Source organism: Camelus dromedarius, chromosome 17, assembly GCF_036321535.1.
Source record: "Camelus dromedarius isolate mCamDro1 chromosome 17, mCamDro1.pat, whole genome shotgun sequence".
NCBI lineage: Eukaryota > Metazoa > Chordata > Mammalia > Artiodactyla > Camelidae > Camelus > Camelus dromedarius.
Genome location: NC_087452.1, coordinates 3,962,893 through 3,980,899, shown reverse-complemented (window position 1 = coordinate 3,980,899; position 18,007 = coordinate 3,962,893). Strand labels below are relative to the sequence as shown.

General features: G+C 47.0%; 1 protein-coding gene across 3 annotated transcripts in view; it reads left to right on the top strand.

Annotated features, from left to right (window-relative positions):
* Positions 1-112: 112 nt before the first annotated feature.
* The window catches only part of IFT122 (intraflagellar transport 122), a 63,376-nt gene continuing 45,481 nt past the window's right edge, over positions 113-18,007 (top strand). For 2 of the 3 annotated variants that reach the window (XM_031470946.2, XM_031470945.2), the window contains exons 1-7: positions 114-269; positions 6,536-6,602; positions 7,939-8,023; positions 12,353-12,431; positions 14,080-14,156; positions 16,253-16,319; positions 17,268-17,414. In XM_031470946.2, the coding sequence (XP_031326806.1) occupies positions 229-269; positions 6,536-6,602; positions 7,939-8,023; positions 12,353-12,431; positions 14,080-14,156; positions 16,253-16,319; positions 17,268-17,414 (563 nt within the window). In that variant the 5' untranslated portion in view covers positions 114-228. Of the gene's footprint in view, positions 270-6,535; positions 6,603-7,938; positions 8,024-12,352; positions 12,432-14,079; positions 14,157-16,252; positions 16,320-17,267; positions 17,415-18,007 lie in introns of all 3 variants that reach the window. The other variant, XM_031470942.2, reaches the window with a different exon arrangement.

Genomic DNA, 18,007 nt, shown 5'->3' with positions numbered 1-18,007 from the left:
TGTTCCGACCAATCGCGCGCACCCTAGTTGGGCGGACGCCTTCCGGACTCCCGCTCCATCTTTCTAGCCCTCCCTTTCAGACGTGCGCACTTGGAACTCTCGGCCCGCGCGTAGCTCACTGCGCATGTGCGTTGCCAGGGGCAGCGCAGGTAGCCAAAGTGGCTTGAGGAGTGAGGAGGCCTGTTGCTGAGGCGGGGAGGAGGGGCCCGAGGCGTGAGGGAAGCCGAGATGAGGGCCGTTCTGACGTGGAGAGATAAAGTCGAGCAGTGGTGAGGAGCGGGGCGGTCCCGGAGGAGCGGGAGGCCGAGCGCCAGCAGGGTGGCGGGGGCGTTGGCGTGAATCCCCGGGGTAACCGAGGGCAGCGGCCTGCGGCCTGGACTGAGGGCACTGGGCCCCAGGTCTGTGGGCCGCAAGGTCGCCCCCGACCCCTGTGCGGTGGAGAAGCTGGGGCCTGGAGGGGGAACCAGGGGGTGTATGTGCCTCGCGTGAGGTGCTGGCCTGTCAGGCGGTTTCACAGGTAATCACAGTCCGCTCTGGTTCCCTCACCCGGAGCCGTCCTGGGCTCCTCACCCCCACGGCTGCGTTTCTCCAACTTCACAACTGTTTCATTGGTTTTTTGTTTGTTTTTTGTTTTTTTTCACCTTCACAGCTTTTGCCACATCTAGTGTTACCTATACTCTTGTTTGCTTAATTTTTTCCTCTAAATTTTCTCGTATTTTCGTTTAAATATGATTTTACATTCTACACGGAAACTTTATTACTCCGTTGATGAAAATTCGTATCACTTGCGCTAAATGTCAGCTGTAGAACTTCAGGCAGGGAGAGACAAAACAGTGCTAACAAGCCGTCGCTAGACCTCTTGCCAGGGAGCTTGCTGTCTCTAGAACTGGAGATTGGCAAGTGAGGTCGGAGAGGTGCTTGAGATGAAGAGCATCAAACCGAGACTGTCTCCTCAGCTTCATTAGAAGATTTGAAAGAGAATGACTTCCTCACTTTATGATTCAGTGTTGTTTAATGTCCTGCTCTATTTTGTTAAGAATAGTTATTATTTGGGGGGGAGGTAATTAGGTTTATTTATTTTAATTTTTTAAAAATGGATATACTAGGGGTTGAACCCAGGACCTTGTGCATGCTAAGCATGTGCTCTACCACTGAGCTATACTCCCCCACCTCCATCCTGTTCCGTTTTTTATCAGCTAAATCTACCATATAATGATACATGTTGGGAGGAATACTGACTTATTTCCGTAGTTCTCCTCAGCCTGACTTTCAGATCTTCTTGCATGATCTTTTCACCTTCATTGTGATGCCTCTGTTTTGGCTACTGAAACAGTCATTCCCTCGCTGTCTTTTCTTAAGCGCTTCTGTGTGAGGAAAGCTCGTGTTCATCTCCTCACACTGATATCCTGAACATGCCCAAGGTTCCCTTTGGAGCTGGTTGCTCTCTGTCTTTTGTATTCTGCACTACTAATAGCTAACGCTTACTTTGTGCCAGGCAGTGGCTAAGAGCTGCATCTTTTATCTCTTTGTCACCTCCCACCAGCCCTCTGAGGTAGGAACTATATTCACCAGTGTTGGACATATGAGGCGACTGAAGCACAGAGAGGGTAAATAATTTGCCGAGGTCACCCAGTGAGTGACTGGTGGAGCTAGCTTTCTTCCTTAATCCAAAGCCAATACTCTTGGCCACTACATTAATTATTCCTAGTGTTACAGAGGCTGCAGACTCAAATGCCTGCAGGAGTCAGGCAGGCAACATAACTGGGAGATGTTTATTTGCATCTTAAACAGAAAGAATTATCTGTTTACCCTGGGAATATTTGTCTGTTCTACTCCACTTTTCTTAAAGCATCTAGTCCTACCAGTGTATCTTTCACTTCTACTGTTTTTTTTAATGGCGGTACTGGGGATTGAACCCAGGACCTGGTGCATGCTAAGCATGTGCTCTACCACTGAGCCTTGCCCACCCCCCCTTCTACTTTTAGTAGAGATTTGAATTAATTTTTTTTTTTTTTTTTTACTTTTCTCTTAACTCTTTGTAAAAGTCCTCATAGCACAAGCTGCTGAGAACCAACAACTGAGCATTTGGCTTTGATGTCAGAGAGCACAGGGAGGGCAGGGAGCATGGCGAACTGGAGAGCTCATGCTCTGCCTGAAAGGGGCTGCTCCTGCTCAGCACCCTCCAGTTACCACCCTGCAGGAATTTGGCCCAGTGTGGTTCAGATCTTTGTTTCCACCAGAAACTAGGAATCTGGGTTTTTGTTTTTTTTTTTTTGAAATGTCCTAATTTTTATATGTTGGCACCTAATCTAAGAAAACCAAAGCATCATATGGGCCAAACAAAACGTTTGCAGGCCACATATAGCCGGATTTGCTCCCAGTTTTCAACCCCTGGGGTAGGATTTTGTTCATTCCTCTCTTGTGGTACTTAGAGTCTGTCAAATGTGAGTGTTTATGGGAATCTGTGTATCCCAGAAGTCTATAAACCCCTTAAAAGCAATGGCTGCGTCTTATTCATTTCCAAGGCCCATTCCAGAGCCTCGGCAAATCAGTGGTGGTTGTGATTATTTGCTGGACAGATGTATTTGTGGATGGATGAAGAGGTGAATGATGAATAAAGACTGGTTATTTGGTTTTTGGCCAATTACAGCTATTCTAATATTGGGACTGTAGGGGATCTGTAGACAAGCAGTCCTGCTGGCAGCTATATATGTGAACTGATAGCCCAGAATGAGATTAAAACAAAACAAAACAAAAAACTATAAAAATACAGAGTAGAACGCCGAAGTCCAGATGACAAAGAGGAATCCTCCACACCTGAACCAGCCTCCGTCTCCTGGTCTGCTCTTTTGCTTCCAGCCTAACCTTCAGGAATCTCCTTTTCATGGCCGTTGCTGTGATCCGTCACTCTACCTCTCACCAGCCTAGAGTGACTCCCAGTTACCTTCCACGTGACGTTGTGCACCTAACTAGGTGGTCCTGCTTACTCTGCCCCTTCACTCGCCCCCACCCTGCCCCCGCTTGCTAACATTTAAACGTACGCTTTTCAGTTCAGCTGCAAAACTTCATTTTCCTATCCAAAGGCCCTCCCAGATGCTCTCTTACTCTTCTCTGAACTCCCTCTTTTCTCCCCTAAAAGCCCTGCTCCAGGTTCATGCCTACCGTGCTACCTTATTTATCTAGGCCGCCTCGTTCCAGTCAGGCCAGCATCTGCTGTACCCCCCATTCACACCAGCTGCCATTTACTCAGTGCTTGCTGTGTCATCTTGTTTAATCCCTGCAATACCCCGTGAGGTTGGAATTGTTGCCCCATTTACAGAAGAAGAAACTGAGACTCAATGAGGTAACAGTTTGCCTAAGATTAAAAGCAAATTAAGTGGAGGCTGGGTCAGATTTCACAAGGTTTGGAGAGGCATCTTGGGACTTCAGTTTACAGTGGAGTGGGCACTTGGTTGGTAGAGGACAGTTTGTAGGACTTGCCATCTGTATCTCTGCAGTGGACTCTGACAATGTGTCTTTTTCATAAAAGGTGGCAGATAGGGAGAGGGAGCCATCCTATGGCACAATAGACTGTCTGCAGACAGGTGAGCTCCCCAGCCCTGGGAGTGTCCCAGCCGAGGCTGGGTGGCCATCTGTAGGGAATTCCTGCCCTGGTGGGGGAGTTGGACTATATGAGAATGTCTAGGGTCTTTCCCATTTCTGAGTTTCCATGGTCTCGTGATGTAATTAAAGCCCAAGTGGTTCAAGATAAAATCTTGTCAGTTTGTCAACTATATTCATTTTGTATCTAGGACAGTGCCCTGTGCTGTGGGTCCACAAATGTCTAAATTGGGGCCATTACCCTTAAATTGCATATGACTGTAATTAAGGGGACAAGACAGTATCTGAAACAGTGTAAAGCACAGAAGATTATATAATTCAGAGCTAAATTTCATGAATTGTGCAGATGGTAAGTACAGTGAGAGTTTAGATTGAGGTAAATTAGACGTGTGTTATACTTTAGAAGGACAAAGGTCAAGTTCAGAGAAAATGAATCTGAGAGGTAGATAGTTAAAGGCTTGGTTCAAATGAAACATTCAGAAATGGTTTTCTAATAATTCAGCCCAAGATGATCCCTATGAAGAAGAAACCACACAGGAATCACTTTGATGAGCTCAGATATGTACAAGGCAGGAAGGGAGCCACGTGATGGAGATGACTGTAAAAGACCCCTCCCAAGCCTCAGGGCTCAGCGGAGCTCAGCCAGCAGGTCAGCTCTTCTGACCCCAGCTCCCCCTGCTTTTCTGCTCAGAGTGTGGGACGCACCAGGTACATTTCGCCCCAGGCTCCGAGAAAGAGAGCCCCAGAGCCAGGAAGGCCCGGATCTATTACCACATAACAGCAAGGAAGCTGAAGGACTCAGGGTCTGTGTTTGCTTGTCTCACGAGGGCTGTCCACTGGAGAGGGGTAACAGTTTCTCTGTTCCAGCTTCTCCATCAGCCAACTTGTGACAGCAAACAAATGGCTTGCCTCTGAACTTGAATTTCCTCATCGATAAAAATGGGCTAGGAGTGCCAGCCTGTCTGTGGCATTACGTTAGTGTAGGGTCACTTGAGATCATATAAGTTTACACTCTTCAACAACTCTTAACTCTTGAATGTATGTGAAGAATTATTTTTATTAAAGGAAGCGTCTAAGATCAACGGAGCCTGTATAAAAAACTCTGAATTCTACATGTAGTGTCTTGAGGAGATGATAATGCCTTTTTTCCTGCTGATAAAACATGGAGACTCTTACAAGTTATTTTGTCAACTGTGGCATATGCTAATAATAATGGTAAAGAAGGCCACAAAGCATAATGGTTAGAGCCTGGGCTTCAGAGTCACACTGCCTGGGTTTGAATTCTGGTTTCACCTCCGCTCAATAGCAGTTCATTCTCAGGCAACTTATTTAACTTGTCTGTACCTTAGTTTTCTCAGCTGCAAAATAGGTATATGGTTGTTGTGAAGATTAAGTGAGTTAACACATGTAAAGCATTTAAACTGTATTTACCACATACAGTAAATAAAAGTGCTTAATAGATGCTGGACACTGTTTTTAAAGTCTTAGGGTAGCAGAGATCTGTTATACTTGACAACAATTCAGGGGGGTGGAAGGCAGACTAGCACAGACTTAAGACAGACCTGAGTTAGAACTCTGGCCCTTTTACGTGCTGACTGTGTGATGTTGGGCAAGATGCTTGATGTCTCCGAGCCAGGGTATCCTCAACCACAAAACTGAGTAGTAATTCTGACCTCAAGGAATTGTGAGAATGAAATAAAATAGTGCCTTTGAAGAGTTCAGCATGGGCTGTCTCTGTCACAAATGCTCCAAATGCTGTTACCAGGGGTTTGTATTTTCAGATCACACACAGGCGTCAGGTGAATTTATCCCATGGTGAGTGTTTATGATAGGCCATTGGACAGAGCTGTCCAGCACATTCTTACCAGGGTCACCTGCGCTAATGAAACCCTCTGCCTGGGGCCTTGGAGAGTCTTTGTAATCTGGCTCCAGCCTGTTTTCTCTAGCTTTCTCTCTCCCTACTTCCCTGCACACAGTCGAATGTTTCAGTCAAATTAGATTATTTAGATATTCACTATTCCCATCTTCATGTCTTTGCTTGTTGTTTTCTCTGCCTGAAATGCTGCACCTTCCCACTCTCCTGCGTGTCTCCGAGGCCCTGCCTGTTCCTTCCTTTATTGTTGTCTTCCTGAAGCTTTTTCTGATCCTCTCTGAATCAACACCATGCCTTCCTCCTTGGACTCCTACAGCATGTGCTTTAATGTATCTCCTAAAGCCTTTATTACAGTATTATTCTGTATTTCATCTAATCTAAGAGGCCACTGATTATAAAATATCATTATTTACATGCAATTAAGAAAGCAAAAAATGCAGCCAGTTAAACTGACTGTCATCATTTCTAAGACGCATCCCAACATCAGAAATGTTAAAATGTGAAAAACTGTGTGCTTTAGAGTTGATGCCATATGGTTCTTTGTGAGTGTGTCTGCGCCTTACCTTCCCACAGGAGGGTAATTTCCTTGAGGACAGGGAGGGACTGTGACTTACTCATCTTGTATCTGTTGGTTCCTAGCACCTAAGTGGCACTCAGAAAGTATCGGATTAATTGGAATTAATAACGATATTTTAGTAAATGATCAATTTTTCAGAGACGTGTGGATTTACCAGCCTTCACGCATTCTCTCAGCTTGTGTAGCCTTTATGGCATTAATAGAAGGGTCAGTGCCCTCGGCTGTTGACTCCTTGAGCCTTCTCTGGCGTCTGGCTTCTGGACAGGTGGAAACTGGGACATAACGCTCACTGCCGGGTAAATTGTGATTGGAGGTGTGGGGATGGAGTGGAATTTGCAACCAGATGCAGTTCTTAGCCGTTATCTTTTTCCCTCATACACAAGCAGTGTTTCATAATGGAAATAAAGTTTGCTTTCCTGGCCATTAGCAGACCGCATCACTTTGGTTCCTAATTGTCCTTTTGTCTTGTCTTTTCTCCTGTTTAGTATATATGACCTCGCATTTAAGCCTGATGGAACCCAACTGATTTTGGCTGCAGGAAACAGATTACTGGTAGGATTTTGTCTGAGTTTCCTTTTTAAGTGCTTTTTTTTTCCTCTCCCTCTTGTAAGTGCTCTGAAATTTGACCCCCCCTTTTTTTTAAGATGAAAAAGGCAAGGGCGGAAAAAGCAGTCATTACTTTTTAATAGGGAAGGAAATGGGCTATTTAAAACAGGTAAGTAAACTGTCTGTCAGATAGGAACCTGTGAACCATACCTCCTTTAGAGTCATTAATCTTTCCCTCTTTACTTAGAGACACACATGAAAGAGTTGAAAATAATTAATCAAAATGCCTTTGAAACTGAGCTGTTGTCAGTTCACATTTTGTCCCCCTGAAGAATTCAAGCGTCGGAACTGAAGGGGCTCCCTCCACGAGAAGCCAGATAACCTGACCCCGACTTTGAGGCACTGGCCTGCCTAAACAATACCATATGGATGCTCTCCTAGTTTTTATATTTTCGAAGAATATAAGCTCCCTCTGGAACCTATCCTAGTGTATAAAAGTAATTTTCAGGGAACCCTTTATGTTTGACCTGAAAACCTTTGTATGACCTCCCCTCCCTCCTGCGTGAGTCTGCTTCCTCCTGCTCTGTTGTCTCTAGATACACAGACAGCCTGACCTCCATTCTCTGTATGGCAACTGCGTAATCTTAAAGCCGTGGTTAAATTGTTCTGCAGACTTCTTCTCTCCAGGGTAAACAATCCAGATCCTTTTAGGTTTTCCCCATAGGTTATCTTCTCCAACACGAACCGCTTCAGGAGGGTTTTGCCTTTATTTCTCAGATGGTGTGTTTTTTGAATCTCCACATATTTATAGATCTTGCACAGCTATAAAATCCTAAATCCACACTGCAGCTGAGTGTCACAACACCCCCTCCGGCATGCAAACCCAGAGTTCAGGTCTGTGGCTTTCAAACTCTTGGTAGCAAATACAAAACGTCACTCTGTGATGTTGGTATTAGGAGCAGGGCTAGCACTGAGATTTAATGGTGGTGTAGCTGCGATCTCTGTGCGGCTTTGTCTGGGAGGCCTAGCTTGATTGGTCGTATATCCAAATTCACATAAGGGGAGTGAACTTTGTAGAGAAGTTCTGCAGAGTGAACTTTTGTTTCTTGAGCATTAATGGCATGTTCCTGGCCATGGAACGGACAGGATCAGGACCTCTACTTCTTGGGTTTCACAACTTTAAGTCACGTTCTTTCTGGTTTCTCAGTGCAGTTTTTACTTGATACACATATAGCATATTGACAGATGTTTTGTTATAAAAACAAAAATAGCAGCCGCAGCCCGCAAGAACCCTGGCGGATGGAGGCCATGTGGGTAATCTGTACTTTTGTCTCTTTGCCAGGTTTATGACACCTCTGATGGCACCTTACTTCAGCCGCTAAAGGGACACAAAGATACTGTGTACTGTGTGGCATACGCGAAGGATGGTAAGAGACCCCTTTGGATTTACAGGCTCTGTGTTGGCCTCTCTCTCCTTAGTCACACCTTAATCATTTTTTGTAAGCTGAAGTACAACTTGGGATTTCAGAAGATAAAGTCTCGTAGGCGTCAGTTCAATCATTCAATCCAACAAATATTTATTGAGGCCATCTGAGTGCCAGGCATTGTTCTAGATGCTTGAGGTACTTCAGAGAACAAACCAGACAAGATCTCTGCCTTCGTGGGGCTTATGTCTATGTGTACGGGGGCGGGGGAGCTGGAGATAGAGTATGAGGGAAGACATACAATAAACGTGGTAGTGTATGTGAACTAAACAGTACGCTGGAAGGTGATACATGTTAGGAAGAAAAAGTAGGGCAGATGAGGCGGATTGAGAGCACTGGCTGGGCCGGGGATGGGGTCCGGTATTGAATAGGGTTTGCTTGAAGGTGGGGAGGCAGTGAAATAATGACAGCGAGCATCTGGGAGAAGAGAGCGCATGGAGGGAAGAGCCACTGCAGGGGCCCTCGGGTGGGCGTGTGCCTTCCTGGGTCTGGGATAGAGAGAATGAGGGGAGCAGTAGGGGATGAAGGGAGAGGGGTGGCAGGTGTGGGAGGGCCAGATGATGTCGGCTGTCGTAAGGACTGTGACTTTGATTCTCGCTGAAAGTGGGGAACCACTAAAGAGTGTTGAGCAGAGGAAAAATCTTTCTTTTCTTTTTTCCTTCCAGTTTTGTTGAGATATAATTGACATACAACACTGAATATTTTTTGAGGGGGAGGTAATTAGATTTTATTTATTTGTTTAATGGAGGTACTGGGGATTGAACCCAGGACCTTGTGCTTGCTAGGCACACACTCTACCACTGAACTATACCCGTCCTCCCCAGAGGAAAAATCTGACATGATTTATATTTTAAAAGCATCCCTCCAGCTGCTCTACTGGGAATAGCCTGAGTTGGGGCAGAAAAACAAGTGAAAAAGTGTCATCCAGGTAAATTTTATAACACTGGTGATGGTGGCTCAGACCTCTTTAGGCACAGAGGAAGTGGTGAGTAGTGGTCAGATTCCAGATATAGTCTGAAGGTGGAGCCAGTAGGATTGCCTGATAGACTGGATGTGAAGAAAGGAGTCAGGGGTGACTCCAGAGCTTTTGACTTAAGGGACTGAAAGGATGGAGTTGCCCTCCCCTGAGGTACGGAGGGCTGCAGGCAGAGAAACTTAGAGTGGCAGATTAGGAGCTCAGTTTTGGACATGTTGAGTTGGAGGAAGGTCGAGGCTGTAGGAGAGAGGGCAGGGAACTGCAGGAACAGAGTTGCCGAGTGGGGAGAGGAAGTGGGATCCAGGGCAGAGACGGGCATGGTGGGAAGACAGAGAGCATCCTTGCAGGTGCTGCGGGGGCCGGCATGCGGTAGCAGGAGTCTAATGGGAGTTCTCTTCCGTTCTTTCAGTGAAATGAGGAGCGGAACATCTGAGAGTGAGGATAGGGAAGGAGGTGTCTGAGAGCTGGGGAGAAAGGAAAAAATGTAAATCACCACCTAGTTGAGTGGCTGAGTGAATGACCCTGGGAGGTGCCCAGAGACCCTACCTACACGGAGAGCCCACCCCAAGCTGATGATCATGAATTGAAAGTGAGATCAGTTGATGTGATTGTGTCTTTTTTGCCACCACTTTGAGCTACGCAGATGCAGGAGGTGGAGAGTTAGATTTAAGCAGAGTGGGGGTTTGCCAGTACCTCTGAAGATGAAGTAAGAGGGCAAGGAGCAGAGGACGTATGCAAAAGAATGATGATATACATTGACCTTGAACTGTCAGCTGAGTAATAAGGGGTGAAGGGCAGTGGCGGAGAATTAGGAGTTACTGGAGCTAGGACACCAGGTGGGGTGAGAACGAGGAGAGGTGGTAGTCAGACAGTAGGTGCGTGAAACTGACCCTGAGAGTAAAAATGAATCCATGCTCCCTGCAGCGTGGGATCAGGGGGAAGAATGTGGGCTTTGCAATGAGACAGTTCCAAGTTCCAACCCCAAAAGCTCTGTGAGTTTGAGGTGGTGATTGACTCTCTGAGTCTCGATTTCCTCACGTGTCAGATGGATGTAGGGTTAGAGATGGTGTCCCGTGACGGCAGCCGAGAAGTCACAGAATCAGGGTGGTGCAGTGCTTGAGTGAACCTGGGAGATCATACAGGCTCCAGGTTTTTAACTTCTTTTAGGTGATGGACCTCTTTGAGAATCTGATGAAAGCTATAGACCCCTTTCTAGGAAAATGCACACACTTTACATATACACACAATTTCGTGCACACAGTTTTAGTCTGATCTAGCCCAGTTGCTTCATTTTAGACTTACATAGAGGCCTAGAGAAGTCACGTGACTTGCTGAGGTTATGCAGCAAGTTGGTGGCAAAGACAATGCTAATAATTCTTGCATGGTGGTCAGGTGTGCTCTGCCACAGCGGTTATGTTTTTTATGTGCACGTTTGAGTTCAAGTTTGGAGTAATATTGTGGGGAGAACTGTGGGGCCTCGGAGTTTCTAAGCCTAGGGCCTCTGGGCTGCAGCACCATCAAGGCCCCTGAGGAAGTCACGGTGAGACCTGCCATCAGTGGCATTTGTCAGAGTCCTGCCACACACATCATCTCATTTGATCTCACAGCAGCTTGGAGCAATTACAGGTGACAGTGTCAGAGCTGGGCCTGACCCAGGTCCCCTGACTACAGAGCCCTCATTCTTTCTAGTGTATCACGCTGCCCCTTCCTGACACGTAGTGGTGATGAAGTCTTTTGATTCCTCTGCACTGGTCTTCCCCTCTAGGGTCTGGAAATGAGGATGCACTCAATTACGGTTTTGTTTGTTTCTGATTCCTCCCTTAAGTTTATTAAGTATTTAAGGAGTAACCATGATACACAGGTGTGTAAGGACTACGTTTTTTTGCTCAAGAGAAGCAAACTAGATGCTGAGGAAATTGTAGTAATAATAATAGCTAATTTTTTTAAGCATTGAATCCGTTACAGGCACTGTCCTAAGTACTTTACTCTCATTTGATCTTCTAAAAATCCACGAGGTAAATACTGTTGTTGCCTCCATTTGTCAAATGAGGAAATGAAAGCCTAGAGATGGTCACGAGCTCACTCTGGGTCCTGCAGCCAGTGAGTGACGTCACTGGGAATTCCAGCCCAGGTCCAGCCCGGCACCCACACTCTTCAGCCCCTGCCAGTGTTGGGGAGGGAAGGCAGAGATAACAACAGATACAAGCAGCTTCCGTTTGTGTAGTATTTGCGGCAGCGTCACATGGCTCATCCTTGGAATTACTGTGTCAGCCTTCATGACAGGTGCTTAGTTGACCTTGACAGAGAGCCTCTGAGGAAGGTGTTATTACCCCGTTCTGTTTCAGATGAAGACATAGAGGCTCAGAGAACAGTTTTGCCCAAGAATAAAGTCTATGAATCCTGCGCAAGGTGTACAAGGGCTGGCCTGTGCTCACCTCTCAGTTGTCATCTCTACCTGGAGTAGGTGAAGGCTCCCTGCCGTCTGCTGCCGGGATACCCTGCTCCACTTCTAAGCACTTGCAAACTTGTGACAATATATTTAATAAGCAATTACTTGATATATGTTGCCTCTTCCCAGTCCTTTCATAAAGCCCAAGGAGTGTGAAAATGAAGATCTCATCTGCACTCTTTTGCTGATAGCCTTTCTCTGAGATAAAGAGTAGGGTCTTGCTGTGGCTCGGAAGCCCCTAGAGAGCCTTCCTCACCCACCTCACCCCTTGCTCTTGGTGTTCCATGCTGCTGCCTCTCAGCCCCTTGGACGTGTAGGCATTGCCTGCCTCAGGGCCTTTGCACATCTGTTGGAGCCTTGTGGATGGGTCTATCTCTCTCTTTGCACCTGGCTAAGCTTTGCTCAACATTTAGGTCTCAATGAAAGATCCCATCCTCAGAAACTTCCATCACCGAAATTGGGTCCCCAGGCATTCTCTTTCATAGAGCTTTATTTTCCCCCACATTATATATTAGTTGGATCAATTTAACTTAATGCCTACTTGTCCCACCAGATGAAACTCTATGAAGGTAAGGATCATATATATTTTAATCACTACTTGATCCTAATACAGAACGTGATGCCTGGCAAGTGGTGGACCCTCAGTACATCTTTGTTGGTGCCAGACAAAGCAGGATATGAACCCAAAGTTCCTGACTCCAGGCTCACCCAGTGCTGGCAAGAGGATGGAGTAGAGAAGCAATGACACTTACTAGGTTCTTCAGTGAACTAGTTTTCTAAGAAATACTCTCTGCAAAATGCTGACTTCAAGTAAATGTGAGAATTTTCTTTTTAAAAACACTTGTAGGCAAGCGCTTTGCTTCTGGATCAGCTGACAAGAGCGTTATTATCTGGACGTCCAAGTTGGAAGGCATTCTGAAGTACACGTGAGTAACTGGCTAGCTGAACCGCATTGTTAGTTTGACTCGTTTCTTACTGAGTGACTGTAGCAAAAGCGCCTTGGAGATGTGGGGAAGGACTTTTTTCTCTGTAACTGAACTTACAGTTAGGTTGTGGGGGTACGGGCTGGGTGCAGGGAGGTTAGGGCTTGAGTAAGTGAAGGCCAGCCCTGGGCTGGGTGTTCCCACGTAGCTCAGTTTAGTTCATCTGACACTGCAGATTCCCCCCACCCCGACCTGTCCCCTCCGGTGTTCCCCTCTCAGGGAAGGGCCTCGCATCCACCCATTGTCAACAGCCTGAGCCTTGGGGTCGGTGCGCGCCAGCTTCTCGCGGTGCAGAGGCTCTGCTCGTGCTGCCCCCCACACCCTCCACCTGGCTTGCTCCTGCTCGCTCCGCAGGTTTCAGGTGCTGCTGCTCCATGAGGCCCGCTGCGGTCTCCTGTGTGGTGTTTCTCACAGCTGCAGGCTCACCTTTATCCTGGTGCAGGTCATTCCACGCAGGCAGACATTGCATCCGTTTGTCTGGCTCACCCTTGTGTCGCTGATGCCTACTGCAATGCCCAACCTGTAGTTGGTGCTCAGCAAATGATTTTTTTCTTTTTAACTGATAAATTACACATAACATAAAATTTACCATCTTAACCATTTTTAAGTTCATTTATAGTTCAGTAGTGCTAAGTACATTCATGTTGTTGGGCAATCTGTCTCCAGATCTCTTCTCATCTTGCAAAACTAAAACCCCATACCTGTGAACAACCACTTCCACTCCTCCTCCCCCGGCCCTTGGCATCAGCATTCTACTCTCTGTCTCTACGAATTTGACTACTCTGGGTACCTTGTATAAGAGGAATCCTGTAGTATCTGTCGTCTTGTGGCTGGTGTATTTCACTGGGCATAGTGTCCTCAAGGTTCATCCATGTTGTAGCATGCATCAGAATTCCCGTATGTGTTACGGCTGAATAATACTCTAGTGTATGTATAGACCACATTTTGTTTATCCATTCATCTGCTGTCAGTGGACATTTGGGTTGCTTGCACCTCTTGGCTATTTTGAACAATGCTGCTATGAACATGGGTGTACAAATCAGCAAACAACTTTTGAATGGATGAATGAATGAATGGAGTTGTAAGTAAAGTATTACCCAAAAGTGAAGGAATAAAACTGAGGCTGAGATGCCGTGTGTGGTATATGACTCACTCAGCTTTCATCCTTATCTCAGATGCTTCCAGATCTTGGTCTGATATCTTCGTTGTACCTCCATCCTTTATTTCCAGGCCTCCACAAAGCCACAAGAGTAATGGCCATTAATACAGCACTTCCTATGCACTGGTGCCAGGCTGGGTGCTTTACATTATTATCTTACCAGCTGACAAACCAGAAGTGTCCAGCACGCTAGTCTTGTAGGTGGCATTTAAGTTAGGCCAGTCTGATGGGTGGGTAATGTGTCAGAGGTGAAAATGGTGGGTGAGGGGCAACCCAGGAGGGAATGCATCCCCGTGCTTTTCATTTGTCACTTGTGTCAGGGCTCACGGTGTGTAGTCAGCAAGACTGTGGGCTCATGATTGAAACCTTCAGCTGTAGCACTGAAACATTTGTGGTTTGCTGCAAAGTAATCTGCAGTTCTTTACTTCCCAGGCACAATGATTCTATCCAGTGTGTCTCCTACAATCCTGTTACCCACCAGCTGGCATCCTGTTCCTCCAGTGACTTTGGTAGGTTCTGATTCCCAATGTCTTGTCCTGGAATAAACGAAAATTGGCAAAGAATGCTGAAATCCATCCAGAATGTGGCGGTGTTCTGAGAGAGTTAATGCTACTTCTCTCCCTTCAGTGGCCGAGGGGAGGCTGACAGCTATTCTTTAAATTGTGTAGGAACCAAGAGAGAGAATGATGACTTTGGGACTGGTGGGAAATCTGGGAGATGGCCAGGAGGCCCGGGGAGGGAGATGGTAACAGGGATGGAGAGCACGGGCCTGACTTGGTGTTGCCGCCTCTCGGAAGCCTTCCCGCCTCACGCTGACAGGGACGTTCAGGTGTCCCCACCTCTATGTCCCCCAGAACCGTGTACGTGTGAGAAGCTTCAGCTGTGCTTCTTGTGCGGCATGTCACCATTGTAATTGTTTGGTGGCAGCAGCTGTCATCCCCGAGGTACTGAGTGCCCCAGGAATTCACCCCGCACCCCCCACCACAGCACTGGTGTGGTCCTGGCACAGAGGAGAGGCCGTGAGCCATCCCCCAGGCACAGCAGGAAAGCAGGCAGAGGCTTGCAGTTTCTCCGTTCAAGGTCCATTCTGATTTTTGACTCACGAGTCCTGTCTTCCTTGCTAAGAGCTAGTGGCCACAGCAGAACAGCCAGTCGGAGTCAGGGAGTGAGAGCCCTAATCCCTTTCAGTGTTTCCCACCCTGCCCACTGTCCATCCACTGAGAGCTCTGAGGCTCAAAAGAGAGGATGTAATTGAAAGTACATTGTATGAGTTAAAGGGGAAGGGACTGTCATTCATTAAAAAATTTAGTATTTTATCCACGTGAGGCACTGGTCTGGGCCCTTACTTCTGGGGTTAAAAAGACAAAAATAGAATCCCTGCCCTCAAAGAGCTTGTGGTTGGGAGCAGGTAGGGAGGTAGAATTTATAAAAATACAATAATAAGTAATAATATTTGTTGAATGTTTGTGATGTGCTAGGCATTGTGTTAAGGGTTAGAAATGAATTCAACTTGAGCTCTCTGACAGCCCCTCAGGTCTCATTTCCACTCCATTAGTGAAACAGGACTGGGGCTTAGAGTGGTCCCGGGACTCGCCTGAGGTCACCCGCGGGTAAGGGGTGGAGCCAGGGCTTGGAGCTCGGGTTGGTTGCATCTAGAGCCGGCTCTGGTCAGCCCTGTCAGGGGGACCCTGGAGGAGAGGCCTCCAGCCTGGGCTCTGGGCAGACGCAGTGGAGCAGGGAGAAGGTGTGCACAGGCGGAAATGTTGGGGGCAAGCATTCTGGAGCAGGGGAAGGGGAAACAAGTAGTTTGATGCTGTGCTTTGCTATGTAAATGTGTTTCTGCCCTAGATTTACCTTCTTGGCCATACTTCATGGCTCTGGTAAAGAGGAGAATTTGCTTACGTTGCCCACACCTACACCTGGGGCACTGAGTCCCTGGCAGAGGGAGCGAGCCGAAGGTGGCCAGTGTGCTGTGGACAAGGCACAGCCCAGATAGGCTCGGGAGAGGAGGCAGGATTTTCAGAAAGCATCATCCGTTACTTGGAATGCTAAGTTGTACTCTGGTTGCAGTGTCATAGTTATGAACAGTGAAGTTGCCATTTCTTTGAGCTAAATCCCTGAAATGTTGGCTAGAAATTCACCAATATATTCTTCTCTTTTTTTCTCTTGAAATAATTATAGATTCACAGTAAGTTTTAAAGACAGGAGAGGTCTGGTGTACCCTGCATCCTGTTTCCCCCGTGGATGCATCTTATGTAACTGTTGTGTAATTTCAAGCCAGGAAACAGCTCCTGGCACACTGGGTGTATATAGTTCTATCACTTTGTCACCTGTGATTGCATCACCGCAAAGATACTCCCTTATCATCACCTCCCCCATCTCCTATTATCCGTAACGCCTGGTACCTGGTAACCACTAATTGTTCTCCATTTCTGTATAAAATGGAATCATACAGTATATGACCTTTTGAGACTGGCTTTTTTTCACTCAGCATAAAGCCCTGGAGAGCCGTCTAAGTTGTAGTGTGTATCAATAGTCTGTTCCTTTCTGTTACTAAGTAATATTCCAAGCAATCTATCTTCTTTTGTATTATTTTGCATTGAAGGCTTGTGGTCTCCTGAACAGAAGTCAGTCTCCAAGCACAAAGCCAGCAGCAAGATCACCTGCTGCAGGTGAGTTAAGGGCAGCTCTGAAGGTCACTTTATGTTCCCTGCTCTTCAGACAGACTCAAAGCCCAGGTAGTTCACACAGCAGTGGAGGTCTCTTGTCACCTAGTTGGTTTGGGCCCCGTGTCTCCTCTTTTCTTCTTTCATGGTCTCCTTGATGGGAAGAGCCTGTGCCTTTGATCATCAAGCAAAAGAGAACTCCAGGTTGCCTTGTGCGATTACCTAGCAACAGGCCTCCCCAGCCTGAAGCTGTGCTCGGGGAGAGGGGAGCTCCCTGGAGATGCAAGCCTGTCCCTGTCCAGGCAGCATGTGTGCTGGAGAAGGCATGGGCTTTGAAGTCAGACCTGAGTTTGAGTCTAGATTCAGTGGCTGACAGGCTCTGTGACCTCAGGAGGGTCCTCATTTGACAAATGGGGATTAAAATGCTGACTTGATAGGGCTGTTGTAAAATGCACACAAATGGCTGAGTTTGAAGCAAGCTGCACGGCGTCTTGTGTATGGTAGACGCTCAGATGGCAGCTGTCCTTGCTGGGCAGCTTCTGAGTGTAGCCATTCTTTCACTCAGCTTCTGTTAAGCTCCTGTTCTAGAGACTGGGAGCACACCAAGACGTGGATTCTCTTCTTAAGGTGCCCTTGAAGTGGGAGGAGGTAGAAATGGCTAGTGGGAATGGAGGCTGCCCGAGATGCAGGCCAAGCTGAGGGCTGTGGTGGAGGTGCAGACAGAGGGGCGCCAAGGGGAAGGTGCTCCCGCCTTCACATCTGACCGTCCATTCCAGGGCCCACTCCAGGGAGAAGTGGGGCTCTGAGTTTGGCTCTCTGGTTTTTGCATCAGGACCAGGGTGAGCCCAGCCACTGCTGCCTCATCAAACTGTTTCAGCCTAGGCAACATCCTCACTGGTTTTACCTTCTCTGTGTTCGTCTCCCCTCCCCGGGCCCTCTTGCTTGTTTGAACAGCTGGACAAATGACGGTCAGTACCTGGCTCTGGGGATGTTCAATGGGGTCATCAGCATACGGAACAAAAACGGCGAGGAGAAAGTGAAGATCGAGCGGCCTGGGGGCTCTCTCTCCCCGATATGGTCCATCTGCTGGAACCCTTCAAGGTGACTGTACAGCTGTCCTCCTGGGGCAGACACTCCATGACAAAGGCCTTCCTCAGCGGCCTGAGTTCTTTCTCTCTTCTTCCTGAGGGCTCCACGACTCCCAGGCTCCTCATCCCATTTGACTGATCTGTTTTGGAACCTATTCCATTTGAATGGAATTTTTTAAGAGCCCATCTTGAGTTTTGGAATGAATCCCAGAAATTCAGCTAAGCAGATGAGCTATCTAGGCCAGCCCAGAGTGTGTGTGTGTGTGTGAGTGAGAGGGAGAAAGAGAGTGTGCGTGTGACACAAGAGCGCTGTTTCCTTATGAATCATTAGCTCACCTCTCTGCTTTGGCTTTATTTTGGTTTTTCCCCCTTTTCAGTTCTTCCCTTCAAGTCTGGGTAGAACATTTGCCCACCCAATAATAAATAACATTTTCATGAGCCTTTTTTTTTTTTTTGCTGCCCATGCCAAAAAAGTCAAAATTAAGTATGAATGTCCCGAAAGCCTATAGTTCCACAAACAGTTGGCATCTGCCTTCTCAAACCTTTTCTTCCTATGCATATGTGACTTTGACAGTGGACTGATAGCTTTAGGTCTTCTTTGTATAA